This window comes from Cannabis sativa, chromosome X (assembly GCF_029168945.1).
Source record: "Cannabis sativa cultivar Pink pepper isolate KNU-18-1 chromosome X, ASM2916894v1, whole genome shotgun sequence".
NCBI classification, from domain to species: Eukaryota; Viridiplantae; Streptophyta; class Magnoliopsida; order Rosales; family Cannabaceae; genus Cannabis; species Cannabis sativa.
In genome coordinates, this window is record NC_083610.1 from 30,281,036 (window position 1) to 30,294,574 (window position 13,539).

The 13,539-nt window shown below is 38.9% G+C and overlaps 2 protein-coding genes and 1 non-coding gene across 3 annotated transcripts; 2 read left to right on the top strand and 1 right to left on the bottom strand.

The window, feature by feature from the left end:
* Nucleotides 1-1,937: 1,937 nt before the first annotated feature.
* On the bottom strand, nt 1,938-2,381 carry LOC115722067 (uncharacterized). Its single transcript, XM_030651186.1, has one exon. The coding sequence runs from the start codon at nt 2,379-2,381 to the stop codon at nt 1,938-1,940; it is 444 nt and encodes a 147-aa protein (XP_030507046.1).
* A 516-nt stretch (nt 2,382-2,897) lies between these two features.
* On the top strand, nt 2,898-3,004 carry LOC115703322 (small nucleolar RNA R71). The gene has a single exon (XR_004009097.1). It is a non-coding gene; the product is annotated as a small nucleolar RNA R71 (small nucleolar RNA).
* Nucleotides 3,005-10,098: 7,094 nt separating this feature from the next.
* On the top strand, nt 10,099-13,299 carry LOC115712589 (uncharacterized). Its single transcript, XM_030640893.2, has 3 exons — nt 10,099-10,970; nt 11,934-12,281; nt 12,383-13,299. Exons 1-3 carry the CDS (start codon nt 10,539-10,541, stop codon nt 13,004-13,006), a joined length of 1,404 nt encoding a protein of 467 aa, XP_030496753.1. The 5' UTR covers nt 10,099-10,538; the 3' UTR covers nt 13,007-13,299.
* Nucleotides 13,300-13,539: the final 240 nt, after the last annotated feature.

The following is a 13,539-nucleotide window of genomic DNA, read 5'->3' on the forward strand; positions in this document are numbered from 1 at the left end:
TCAATCCAAAAACTCTAATAATTAACTCGAATGCCTTCTTTGAAAAACAATGTATAGATGCCAATAACATGTCAATATTTGGAAAATATCACAAACATTCTACTCTTACTAACTTTTCACAGTCCAATATTCAATATGCTTGCATAACCTACCTGTCTCCACTAATGTCAATAACCAATGCTCGGAATCAAAAGGTCATTCTAAGTTGTAATGATATGACTTAGGTAAAAGGTGGATAAAAAGTTATTTAGGCTCTATTATACCATAAGCAAAATATACCAAACAAATACCCGCAATTATCCATTTTTTTTTTCAAAATTTACCCAAAGAAAATTTTAAAATACTAAGAATTTCTAATTTCGAATCCAACATCATTTTTTTTCTCTAAGAATTAATATTCTTCCTTTTTTTTTTTTGAAGAAGAAAAACTAAGCAACTTTTTTTTTTCTTTTAGTGATGATGGATACACTTTCACATTACAAAACTCTTCTCAATCTCCCACTTCACCATAATTCCACTCATAATACTTCACTCCCCCAAACTTACTTCTAAGCTTATGGCATAATAAGGAGCAATTGGAAATAAAAGTTGAGAATGGGAACAACTAAGCTCAAATAAGTGGTTAAAATTTTTAAACAAGCTAAGGCTCAAATTGGGCAAACTAGAGATAAAAGTATAAGGGTAGGCTTGAAAGGCGTAACCGGTCTAAAGAAAATTGCCTAAATCATTTTCCAAAGCAATAGTCATCAAGGATTTCGTCTCAAGAAAATAAGTCATTCAATTTCTATTCCATTCACACATACATACCACAAGCCAAAATAGAACAAAATATGATATAATCCAAAAATTAACAATTTACATCGATACAATTTTTTTCAATAAGCATCCAAGTTAATCCAAAGAGTTAACAGATCAAGCACACGGTTAGAGATTTCAATCAATTTCATAGATTACAAAAGCAACTTAATCAATCAATTTTCATCGGCTCAATTATCAACACAGAAAAACTAAAACGAGACACTAAACTAATTAACAAACTAACCTACTAAAAATAGAGACAATGAAAACGTAAAAAAAAAAAAAATTAAATCCCTCCCCCTAAACTAAAGATTCTTATTGTCCCCAATGTGACATAATACTCAAGGTGAGAAGGACTTACCTAGGACCCCCATTAGAAGGGGTTGGACCTCAATACTGCTTCAAATTGGATTAAGTCCACCTCTTGCATCCAAAAGGGTCCTTGTACCGAACGAAGAAAATCGACCTCCAATATTGTTAATTTTAGAGTTTTGCACAAGAGTAAGTTCACCTTCAGAACTACCACACATCAATCTTTTCCAACGACGCTGAATTGTTCGAAGTCGCTCTTTAGGCTTTGCTCTCTTTTTATCAGCTTTAACAAAAGAACCCTTCACCATCTCAATCTTGCAACAAGTAGGAATGTCGGTTGGGGCAAAAATATTAAAATTGACCTCTTCATCTTGCACTCACAACTTTAACTCCCCCATTTGAACATCTATTAATGCTCGCCCTGTGGCTAAGAATGGTCTTCCCAAAATAATAGGAATAGTTGAATCTTCCTCCATATCAAGAATTAGGAAATCAGTAGGGAAGATAAACTTACCAACCTTCGCCAGTACATCTTCAATTATCCCACGAGGAAGAGTCAAAGAACAATCCGCCAGTTGTAAAGTCACTGTTGTGGGCTTTACTTTTCCCAATCCTAGCCTTTTGAATACATACAAGGGCATTAGATTAATGCTTGCTCCCAGATCACATAGAGCTTTAGTTTCCACTGAACCCCCTATAGAGCATGGAATATTGAAACTACTCGGATCTTTAAGCTTGGGCAGTAATTTTTTCTGCAAAATTGCACTTCACTCCTCAGTGAGTGCCACTATCTCGGATTTTTCTAACTTCCTTTTCTTATCTAAAATTTATTTCATGAACTTCAGGTCAGTTGGCATTTGCTCTAAGGCCTCTGCAAATGGAATGTTAATGTGTAGCTTCTTGAATATTTCAAGAAATTTTGAAAACTGCTTGTTGAGGTTGTTCTTGCGGAGTCTTTGAAGGTAAGGAATTTTAATATGGTGATCTATGTTAACCGAAGGCAAAGCTTTTCTCGGTGCAAGACCCTCAGTAGTCTTCTTTTCCTTTGGTGTCTGTGTTTGTGCCCGTTGATCTTGAAACCCATCTTCAACTAGTTGCTTGCCACTAGGTTCCTCATAACTCTTTCCACTCCTCAAGGAAATTGCTTGAAATTGCTCTTTTTCCTTTGCCTCACTAGTGCTAGGTGAATTCTCTTGAGTACGGTTGCCCATTTTAGCAGTCAACTGTCCCATTTGAGTTTCCATGGTTTTAATTGGGGCTCTAGTCTCCATAATGAATTGGAGCAATAAATCAGCTTGGATAATTGAGCCTCCACTAAGACTTTATTGTTGCGGCTGTTGTTGGTTTTGTTGGGGTTGATTTCTCTGCTGGTAGAACCCCTATTACTTGTGCTCATAATTATTGTTTGAGAATAGTTTTCAATGGCTTTTGCTTAATCCATTGGTAAATTGTTCACATCATCCGGGCATATGTCATATGTGTGAGGGCCCCCATATAGCTCACAAGTAACTTGAGCCTGTTTCACTTGAGCAGTCATCAACTTCGTCAAGGCCTCCACTTGGGTTGTCAACTTGGTGATGGTATCTACCTCATGTATACTAGCAACTTTGTTTGTTTGGCTTCTTTCAGTTGGCCATTGTTGGTTATTCATAGCCATTTCTTCGAGCAGATCATAAGCCTCGTTTGCACTTTTTTTCATAAATACCCCACCAGCTGTGGCATCTATAATTGTTCTGGTGTTACCAATCAGCCCATTGTAGAAATTATGAACCAACATCCACTTTTCAATCCCATGATGTGAACATTTTCTGATGAGATCCTTGAACCTCTCCCAAGCCTCAAGGAGAGATTCATTGTCCAACTGACAGAAATTATTAATTTCTCCTCGTAGCTTGGCAGACTTTGCTGGAGGAAAAAACTTGGACAAGAACTTTGTTGCCAAATCAGTCCATGTTGCAATGGAGTTTGGTGGCAAGGAGATCAACAAACTTTTGGCTCACTCCCTCAGCGAGAATGGGGATAGTCTCAAACGGATGGCATCATCACTGACTCCGTTTACCTTGAAAGTTTGACACAACTCCATGAAATTGGAAAAGTACAAATTGGGGTCTTCAGAGGGGAGTCCACCAAACTGGACTGAAGACTGCACCATTTGGAGTATGTCTGGCTTTATCTCGAAGTTACTGGCCTCTACGGTAGGTGGTCTTATACAACACTGAACCCCCATCAATGGTTGGAGAATGTAGTCTCTCAGACTACGACCGTTTGCCTGATCTTCAACGGCACCTCCGTTATTACCGTTGTTGCCGCCATTATTACCGCCATTAGCATTATCAGCCATGACTTCTTCTATTTCAGCACTTGTTGAAATTCTTTCTTGCCTTTTGTTTCTTTTGTTTCTTCTATAGGTCTTCTACATTTCAAGATCAACCAACAGTATTACACTTTGTCCTTGACATCGCATACACCTTCAATTCCTGAAATAGATTAAGACAATTCGAAAGAGACAGGTTAGCAATCGGCAGAAAGAATTTAACCAAAGTAGAATTTAATCTAATCTTTTGTAATATCAAGTTTTAAACAACTCCCTGGGAATGGCGCCAAAAACTTGTTGTCAATTTTAATACGCAAGTGCACGTATCGTTGTTCAAGTAGTAAACTCACACCAGTGAGGTTGAACCACATGGAATTAAACTGAATACCACTAAATTAGACTTATGATTCTATTTGGTAGATAAATAATTTTGATAGAGTTTAAAATAAAGAAAAAAACAAGAAAATTAAAGAAAGCAATAAAGGTATTTAATTAAGGATGAGAAATTAGGGAAACGAACCTTGCTGCTTCAATTACCCAATTGTTAATGCTAATTATTATTCCTCTTTCTTTATGTGAATGACAAATTATAAAATTAACCTAACTCTTTTTAGATCTTTTAGGTCCTAAATCATATGTTATCTATTGCATCTCTAAGATAGACCAACATACAATCCGCATTAAGCAATAATCTCAATGTCACATAGGCTATGCAAATACTTTCGTTTCACATCAAAACCTAGCTTATTCAATTTTAGCATTCTCAACGCTAACTTTTTAGATTTTGTATTGAGATCATAAAGCATGCCTAAGGTGATCAATCTTAAACATGGAATTAAGCACAAACATGAATAAATACACAATCAAGAAAGAAGAAATAACAATTAAAATTAACTCATGCCATAAAATCAATCAACATTCATCATCTCCCCAAATAGGAGTTTAGTTATAAAATCCATAATAACATCCATACTCAAATCTAAAACAGAAATTAACATAGAAATCAAGAGTTTAAGAAAGAACTAGTTGGTGATTGTGCTCCAGATCGCCACAATTGCTTTCTCTACCTCCTTCTTTTATGTTTTGGTCAAATTTCTGCCTCCTTTCGTTCTAAAACATGAGCCCCTTAAATAGAAATTAGGGTTGCTACATCAGAATGGTGAAAGTCAAAAATTGCCCAAAATTCCCGTGTTTTGCCCATAGTCGGGACTACATAAAGCTTAGTCGCGACCATAAGCAAAACACAAAAATCAAGCTCTTTGCCTACTCCATAGTCGCGACCATGAAAAAGGGTCGCGACCATGGAAAATGGTGGTGGCGACTACTAAAGCAAATTGACAGCTTCCACATCTTTCAGTAAAATATGCATAACTTTGAGATACAAACTCTAAATGAGTTGATTCAAGATGCGTTGGAAAGAAGAAAAGAAATCTAAAACTTCTATGTTTTGACTTTTTACAAAATATGATCAGAACATAGTCAAATTAAGGCCTTAAGTTTCAGCTTTATTTTCTTGCAAAATTTTCTCTATTCTATAGATTGTTGTTTTCCGAAATTTGATCAGCTGATATATTCTAAGTGTCAAACCTGAAACCAAAGAAAGCAAGCGTAATTCTATTCCCAAAAGAATAACAAAGAAGGAAAATAACTATAAAAAGTGACCCAAAACGTAGGCTAAAAATAGCCTAACAGATAGATTTGGGTGATTTCTCTAAGCATGAGTATAAGTGTTTGAGTAAGGATTATTAATAGGTTATATTGAATAATTTTCAATAACTTGGACTTTCTCTAAAGGAACAACATCAACTAAATAATTATTATTGGCGGAAGTACATTGTGCATAAGAGTGAGGCCTCCCACACATCTCATGATGTAGCTTGTAATTGCATTGCTTGCACTGACAGTGAGTATTATTGTTGCATCTTCTTAGTAAACAAAGCAATCTAGGCAGTAAACGTAGCAATAGGATCAACTTTTAGAACATGTTATACTCTAGGAGTTACTTGATGTTTTTCTCTATCAGTGAGGGTAGAAAAGATTCCGAAACTCCCACTATTGGTCTGCTATTAAGAAAGATCATAAGCTATGAGTATTCAAGGAGGGTAGCAGGATAGTCTAATCCGAGAAGGCTAAGGTTAGATGGTCTTGGAACCTATTTGGCTATATCTTACCTAGAGCTCAAGGCGATGATTATATATCTTCTGACACCAAATCAGATCTCGTCCCCTATGTCAGACCTTGGTAGTGCACGTTCGCGCCTCTAAAGCTCCATTTCATTCAACAGCTTGTCTAGACAATAACTTTGCACGGTGAAACCTTTGGGCGACACATGTCGTTAGTCCCACGAATTACCTTGCAGCAGCTGTACACCACACGATGGGAAGACTTCCTACTAACCAACGATCAGATTGCCATGTTGTAACACTAGCCATTACAACATGTTGAGTACGAAACCCTAGGTGAGTGAAGGGTATGCCCTCACCCACACACGTGCATATAGATACCCTTACTTTTCATGTGCAAAGGGTGAACAATTTTTATACTTACAGAACCTTTGCCAAAATTCCTATTAGCTTTCTTCGAGAGAGAGAGATACAACAGGAATACAAAGTTAATATTTATGTTGTAAACACTTGTAATACTAAAAACTTGTCAGCAAGGCTAATATAATGGACTCGTGGACTAAGAATTATTAATGCTCAAACCACGTACAACTTACTTGTTTATTATTTAACGTTTTATATCTTTCTTAAGCTCTAACTAATTGGTTTCTAAAAATCTCGGTAAATATTTTGGTGCTTTCATTGCAAGCTGAGGAAAGTTTACTAGTGGTCGTGCCACCTCAACCATGGTGAATACACAAAAGAATGTAAGCAAGAAAACTCCATTGGACACTGTTATGGAGGAAGCAGACTCCCTTTCCTCTGGCCTCCAGCCAGACGGTGTAAGAGAAGAAGGTAAAACCAATGCTGAGAACCAAAGGGAGGATGTTGAGAATGTGTTTGATGGCCTCAACGATGACAAGAATCCTGAAGATAGGGAAGAGGAGGACGACAACAATGACTGTGTGAAAGGCTATTACAAAGATGGTTATTACTATGACCACGACCCAAACTTGCTGCAGGTGACCAAGGAGCTAGAAGCTACTCAATTGGAGTTAGTAGAACAAAGGAAGCTCACTCAAAAAATGAAAAGAATGATGGAACACATTCAAAACAAGTTCAAAGACTTAGCAGAGTCCGACAATGACCCTTCGGTGGAGATAATGGCCGAAGAGCGTGCTCACAAACAAACATAATTCAAAACCTCAAATCCTTGTAAGGATAAAAGTAAAGTAAAGGTAGATAAACCCCACGAAAGTTTGCTCCTAACCTCCTCAAAAAGACATGAATCTAGTCAGCCAGCCCTCGAGGATGCGGAAGGCCACTAGTGCTTTCAAGCATGGATGCCCTTCTGATCCTAGAGGCAAAGCCATGCCAAAGTGGCAAAGTACGAGAGTAGCTAAGCCTAAAGGGGGAAGGAACCACCCTAGCAATTTTGTCAATCAGGATGGAAGGATGACCATAGGACATTTTGAGGATAGCTAGTCCACTACAGACCCTTGACGGTGATTAGACGCGAAGTACAAGAAGTATAAAAGTGAAAAGGCAAGGCCACATGGGGGTGATTAAATCACACCAACCCTGAGAAGACCTAATACAAGAGCCTACTCCAAATCCAAATAGGACTACACCGTTGTTGACCTCGCATTGCAGGAATTCACACCACGACCCTGAATCTGACACTGCCACCCCTAATTTAAAGCACACAAAACCTCAGAAAGATCGTCGAATCCTCCATAGAGTTAGTCACACAACCTATCAAAGAGAGTCCACAAATAGTTAAAACAAAAAAAGAGGAGAAAAAATCCACTGTAACCCGAGAAAGGACCAAGAGGCTCTTGTGCACACTAACACAAACACTCTCACCTGACTAGAGCCACAACAAAGTCGCAAGGAGGGTTGGCAGAGCCCTCATCATAAAATAAAAGAAGGAACTTGTGGCTAGCAGTTAGAGAGAAAGAGATAAAACCCTAAAAGAGAAAAGGAAATTATGCTTTATTGTTTTTTTTTTATGAAAGAGTTCTTTATTGAAGAAAAACAAACTCAGAGAACAAAGTTCATAGTGGCAACAAAGGGTGCCACTTCCCCAACCAAAAAACCTTAAAACAACAGTTAGAAGTCGCCTAAGCAGCTAGATCATGGCCTGCCACATTTAATCTGCGAGGGATCCACACCAGGCAAGAGTTAGGGACATCGGAGAAGGCCTGCAATGACTGATCGAAACACTGCCTAGCCTTCCAATCCGGGGATCTTCTAGCAGTCAGACCAGCAATAACCACTTGACAATCCGAGAACACCGAGGTATTTATGAATCCACGATGAGCAATCAAAATACACGCCTCCTGGATGGCCACCAACTCAACCTCTAAGGCTGAACTTACCTCGTGCCGTTTGGTAAGTGCCTCCAATACCTATCCTGCAGAATCAAAAGCAATCAAAGTCATAATCCCCGACCGACCCCGAACAGCAGCATCCATAAAAAGGTTGATGTCATTCCAAGTGTGCTGCCTAGTGTTAGAACCAGAAACCAAGTCCACACCAGCAGGAGTATGTGACCGATTATCCTCCACAACTCCTAGATCAGTAAGAGAGCAAGAATCATCAAGGATGTCTTATTGGAATTTGTGGATCGGCCGCTTGGTGCCTTCGTGGAAAGCCAGATTCCTATACCTCCAAAGATGAAAGCACACCATAATAGCATACAAGATGAACCCTGACCTGTCCTCTGCATTAGCAAGAGGAATGTTTGCCGGAGATAAGAGCCATCGTATAATAGCCTTGTTGTCAGAAAAAACCAAAGCATCAGAACAAATTCCCCAAGGGCCAGATCTCCAAATCTTCTTGGCAACTTCGCAATTGAAGAATAAGTGGTGGGGGGAGTCCTCATCCGAGAGGCAAAGGGTGCAGGTGGAGTCATTACCAAAAATCTGTTGAAGTCTACTGCCAAACAGGAGTATATCTCAGGCAATTTTCCACATAAAGCATTTGGCTCTTTCATGAACCTTACTCTTCCAAATAAGCCTCCACATGTCATCTTCCTCGCCACACCAGCCTCGAACGAGAGCTAAGTAAGCCTCCTTGAACGAAAAAGAACCATCCTTAGAGGCCTTCCAAATCAACTCATTGGGTAAATTGGGGAATAGTCTTGGGAAAGACCACACCATATCACTCAGGGCCGGGCAAAACAATCTTCTCACCATCTCCGGCCTCCAAGAAGAAGTATCCGATGAGAGAAGCGAGTTGACCGGGATACCACATTCCTGAATCCTTGGATTGAAGGAAGCTACATACTTCTCCTAAGAGAGTCACGACACCCAAGGGGAGTGTCAAATATCCACATCCCGACCGCAACCAACAAGAAAGCAAGCCTCATTACGAATGAGATCCCTAGAAGTCATGATGCCTCTTGCTCCAAAAGACATATTGCTTCGGGATAGGCCAAACCAGAAGGAATGATTTTGTCTGAAGTATTTAACACAAAACAGGGAGCACCAAGGCGACTCAAAACCCGCAACAAGCCGCCAACCGAGCTTAGCAATTAAGGCCATATTAAGATCTTTAAATTTCTTCAAATTTAGGCCACCCCACTCTTTCGACAAGCAAATAGAGTCCCAACTTGCAAGGGAAAGAAAATGCAACTTATCTGCCTCTCCCGTCCACCAAAAACTACGGCACAATTTATCAAGATCAAGACAGATGGACTTCGGAGCAAAAAGGTGGACATAGTGTAAACCAGAGTACTTGAAGCCACAGATTGGATCAAAGTCAAACGTCCCGCCTGTGAAAGTAATTTAGATTTCCACCCTTCGATCCGCCTAGCCATTTTCTCAACAAGGAAGTTAAAGTCTTTCACCTTGCTACCAGAGAAGAGAATGGGGTTGCCAAGGAATCTATCATTTCCATTCATATCCCGGTATCCTAAGGCCTCCTTGACATCCACTTTGAGACTTTAATCAACAGTAACAGAGAAGATTAAAGCTGACTTGTGCACATTAATACGCTGTCCCAAAGCCAAACAGAAGCGATCCAAGCACTCTTGGGTCGTTAGAATCTTCTCGAGGGCTACTTCACAAAAAATGTGTGTCATATGCATATATGAGATGAGATATGGAAGGGCCATGCCAAGAAGCTTTAAAGCCACCAATCAAACCATCATTTTCAGCTTTAATCAACATCCGAGATAATATGGGGAGAGGGGGTCGCCTTGTTTGAGCCCTCTCTCAGGGCGGAATTGTTTCAAGGGGCCCCCATTTAGAAGGACAGAGAAAGAAACCGAAGACACACATTTAGCCATCAACTGTCGAAATTGGGCATAGAATCCGAAGGCCTCCATGGTTTGGTCAAGAAAGCTCCACTCAATCCGATCATACGCTTTTGACATGTCGAGTTTAATCCCTACATAGCCTTTTCTCCACTTCATTTTCTTAAAAGAGTCCATCACCTCATTTGTGTGTGTGAAATTGGTATTCCATTATTATTTTTTAAGAGAATATTTGCTATTAGGCACAGTTAATATTTTTCTAGAATAATTTTTAAATTAAAATATATAAAATTTAGTAATCAATTACAATTACATCACACACTTCGTGTAGTGCCGGGCACCAGTCCTTTTAGCATTTCTTACAAGGAAGAGTGAGAAAGAGAGAGGCGCAGCGCAGGATAGGAGGTAACAAACTGTTTACTGTGCTACAGTGTGGTCTGTGCCGAGGTAATATATCGCATTTGTTTAATCGAAATTTAGCAGTGGAAGTGAAATATCAAATACCCGTTTTCCTTCTTCGTCTCGGACTCTCTCTCTCTTCTGCCTACTTTCAGTCACTTTTTCTGAGTGTAGTTGTCACTCTTCTAGTCATCGTCTTCGTCTAATTGGTTGAACAGCGTTTCAGTTAAGACCTTTTGTATCTTTTCTCTGAGAGGAACACGAGACACTATTCGAGCTTTCTACCATTGTTTTTATTATTGTTGGTGTTTAATTTTGAGACAAGGGGGAAGTGAGAGGCAGAGCTGTAAAAATGGAGAGAAAGCAGGGTTTTTTCACAGCACTAAAAGAGGAAATGGTGAGGGGATTGTCGCCGAGTAGGTCGAGGGCGAAGAGTCCGGCGAGGAGTGCTTCCCCAATGTCGGGTTTGCTTAGACGAAGGAAGAACCACCACGCGGCCCCACCGGACCCGTTGATCTCGAGATCCGGGAGCTTGAGGCCGGCCGAGGCCTTGTCGCCGCTTAAGGAAGGTCCTGATGGAACGGACGGTGAAGATTCGAGGATGGAAGGGAGGTGGGGTAACTGGATGAAGGGTCAACTCTGTAGGGCACCGTCGGTCTCTAGCTCCACCTATAAGAGGTCCGATCTGAGGTTGCTTCTTGGGGTTTTGGGTGCGCCACTGGCCCCGGTGCACGTTAGCACCACCGAACCTTTACCTCACCTTAGCATAAAAGATACCCCCATTGTTAGTACCTCTCTCTCTCACCCTGTTTATTTCCATGTTTTCTTTTTTCTGTGCTTTCTGCGTTGATCATGTTCTTCTCATTTACTACTTCATTTATTTAACTAAAATTAATACTTATAAAGAGTTGCTGCTGAATCTTGTTGTGAATTCATCAACTTTAGAATGGTAGTTGTGATTTTTGTTAGTTTGCTTGATTTCTTATTTATTTATTATTATGTCTTGAGTGAAGATTTTTCATGGGTATATTTCGCTGGGTAGAATAATGTCCATCAGAATTTTTGGTTGGTCAAGATTTATTTGTTTTTATTTTTACTTTTAGCTCTGCGATAGAACATGAACAATATACTACATATACTACTCATATAAATTATATATACATAGATAATAAAATGATGGAAGGACCATCATGTGATTTCTTATGCATGTCGAGGTCTTTTTTATAATTTAAGAGAACATGTTTATGATTGTAATAATCTTTATGTAAAAATGCGTTACTTTAGTTTTACGCATGCTATCAAGTATCCACCTATAAGAATGATAAAGAAAAAGGCAAAAAAGTAAACGCATGCTAACCTATGAGAGTAGGAAAAAAAATGGGCTCTCTCTCTCTATGTTGCCTAGCACTGTTCCTTTGGGCTCAGATAAACGACTCTTCATTTCGTTGGAGGACACATGAAGGTCAAAATAAAAATGGGATTTATTTTATATTTTTTTTTAATTTTCCATTGTGCAATGATATTGCTGCTCAGTCAAACACCAAACATTTGTATGAATGGAAGTTACAAGTTTCTCACATGAACTTCTAATTCCTATTAGTCTGCAATAATGACAAAGTGATAATTGCGGGAGTGGATGGCACACTGTTATTATTCCTTTTCTCTAAAATTGATGAATTGTAATCAACAATAGAGTCAGTGATCTCTCAAGTCTGAACATATTTCCTTTTTGGACTGCCTTGTGCAGGAGACATCCTCTGCTCAATACATATTGCAGCAGTACACAGCAGCATCAGGGGGGCAAAAACTTCAGAATTCCATCCACAACGCTTATGCAATGGGGAAGGTTAGGATGATAGCTTCTGAGTTTGAAACTGCAAACAAGGTTGTAAAGAGCAAAAATTCCTCAAAAGCAACAGAGTCTGGTGGCTTTGTTCTTTGGCAGATGAATCCAGATATGTGGTATGTTGAGCTTGCACTTGGTGGCAGCAAGGTTCATGCAGGCTGCAACGGAAAACTTGTATGGAGGCACACACCTTGGCTTGGTCCTCATGCTGCAAAAGGACCTGTTAGACCCTTGCGTCGTGCTCTTCAGGTTAAATTGCTTCTCAGTTTCATGCTATTTGCCTTGATCCATTGCCCTATTGTTTATTATGTTCATTTTCTAAATGGTTTAACTTTGTATCTCATTTGTAGGGACTAGACCCAAGAACAACTGCTAGCATGTTCACCAACGCAAGATGCATTGGTGAGAAAAAGATCAACGAGGAAGATTGTTTCATTCTTAAGCTTTGCGCTGATCCTTTAACATTGAAGGCCCGGAGTGAAGGTCCTGCTGAAATCATAAGGCATGTTTTATTTGGCTACTTCAGCCAAAAAACAGGGCTGCTTATACACTTGGAAGACTCCCATCTGACCCGAATCCAAAACAATGGGGGTGATGCTGCGTACTGGGAGACCACAATTAATTCATTCCTTGAGGATTACAGACCAGTGGAGGGAATTATGATTGCTCACTCAGGACGTTCAGTTGTAACCCTTTTCAGATTTGGTGAAACTGCAATGAGCCACACAAAGACCAGAATGGAAGAGGCTTGGACAATTGAGGAAGTGGCTTTCAACGTCCCTGGCCTTTCAATGGATTGTTTCATTCCTCCAGCTGAACTAAGATTTGCTTCCATGAGTGAAGCCTGTGAACTGCCTCAGGGTCCAACTGTGACGACCACCGTTGCAGCAGCTGCATACAGACCGAAAGTCGCTGCGCTTGAGAAATCGCGAGATGAAAATGCCAAAAATTTTGTGTGGAAGATGGATGTTTAGGGAAGGAATCTCATTTTGCATTAGATTCATTGCTTGGCAGGCGTAAATGCTAGTTTTAAAAACTGACGAAGTCTAAAGTAGATTGGCAAAGTAGGACTATGAAAATTCTATTTCTTTTACCTACTCTTTTTCGGCAGAATTAATTCTGCATGTGGCAAATGTGTTTACAAGTTTGTATATAGTACACAATCGTTCATGTCACCGTCTCATATTTCTTTATATGGATATATAGATGTGAGTTAACGGTTAAAATTAATACTCTTAAATTAATTAATTAATTATTTTTTTCAAAATTTTTTTTTTTTTTAATATTTAAATTTAATTTAAAAGTTTTAAAAGAATTAAATAATTATTTTTTTATATAAATATTTATTTAATTTAAAATAAACGTTATTTAATTAACTAATTATATTTTATAATAACATTTAAAATATTTAAATTTATTTACTTATTTTATAGTAATTAATTAGATATAATCTTTTAAATTTATTTAAATTAAATTTTAGGTATTTAAAAAATATAATAGAATTGTA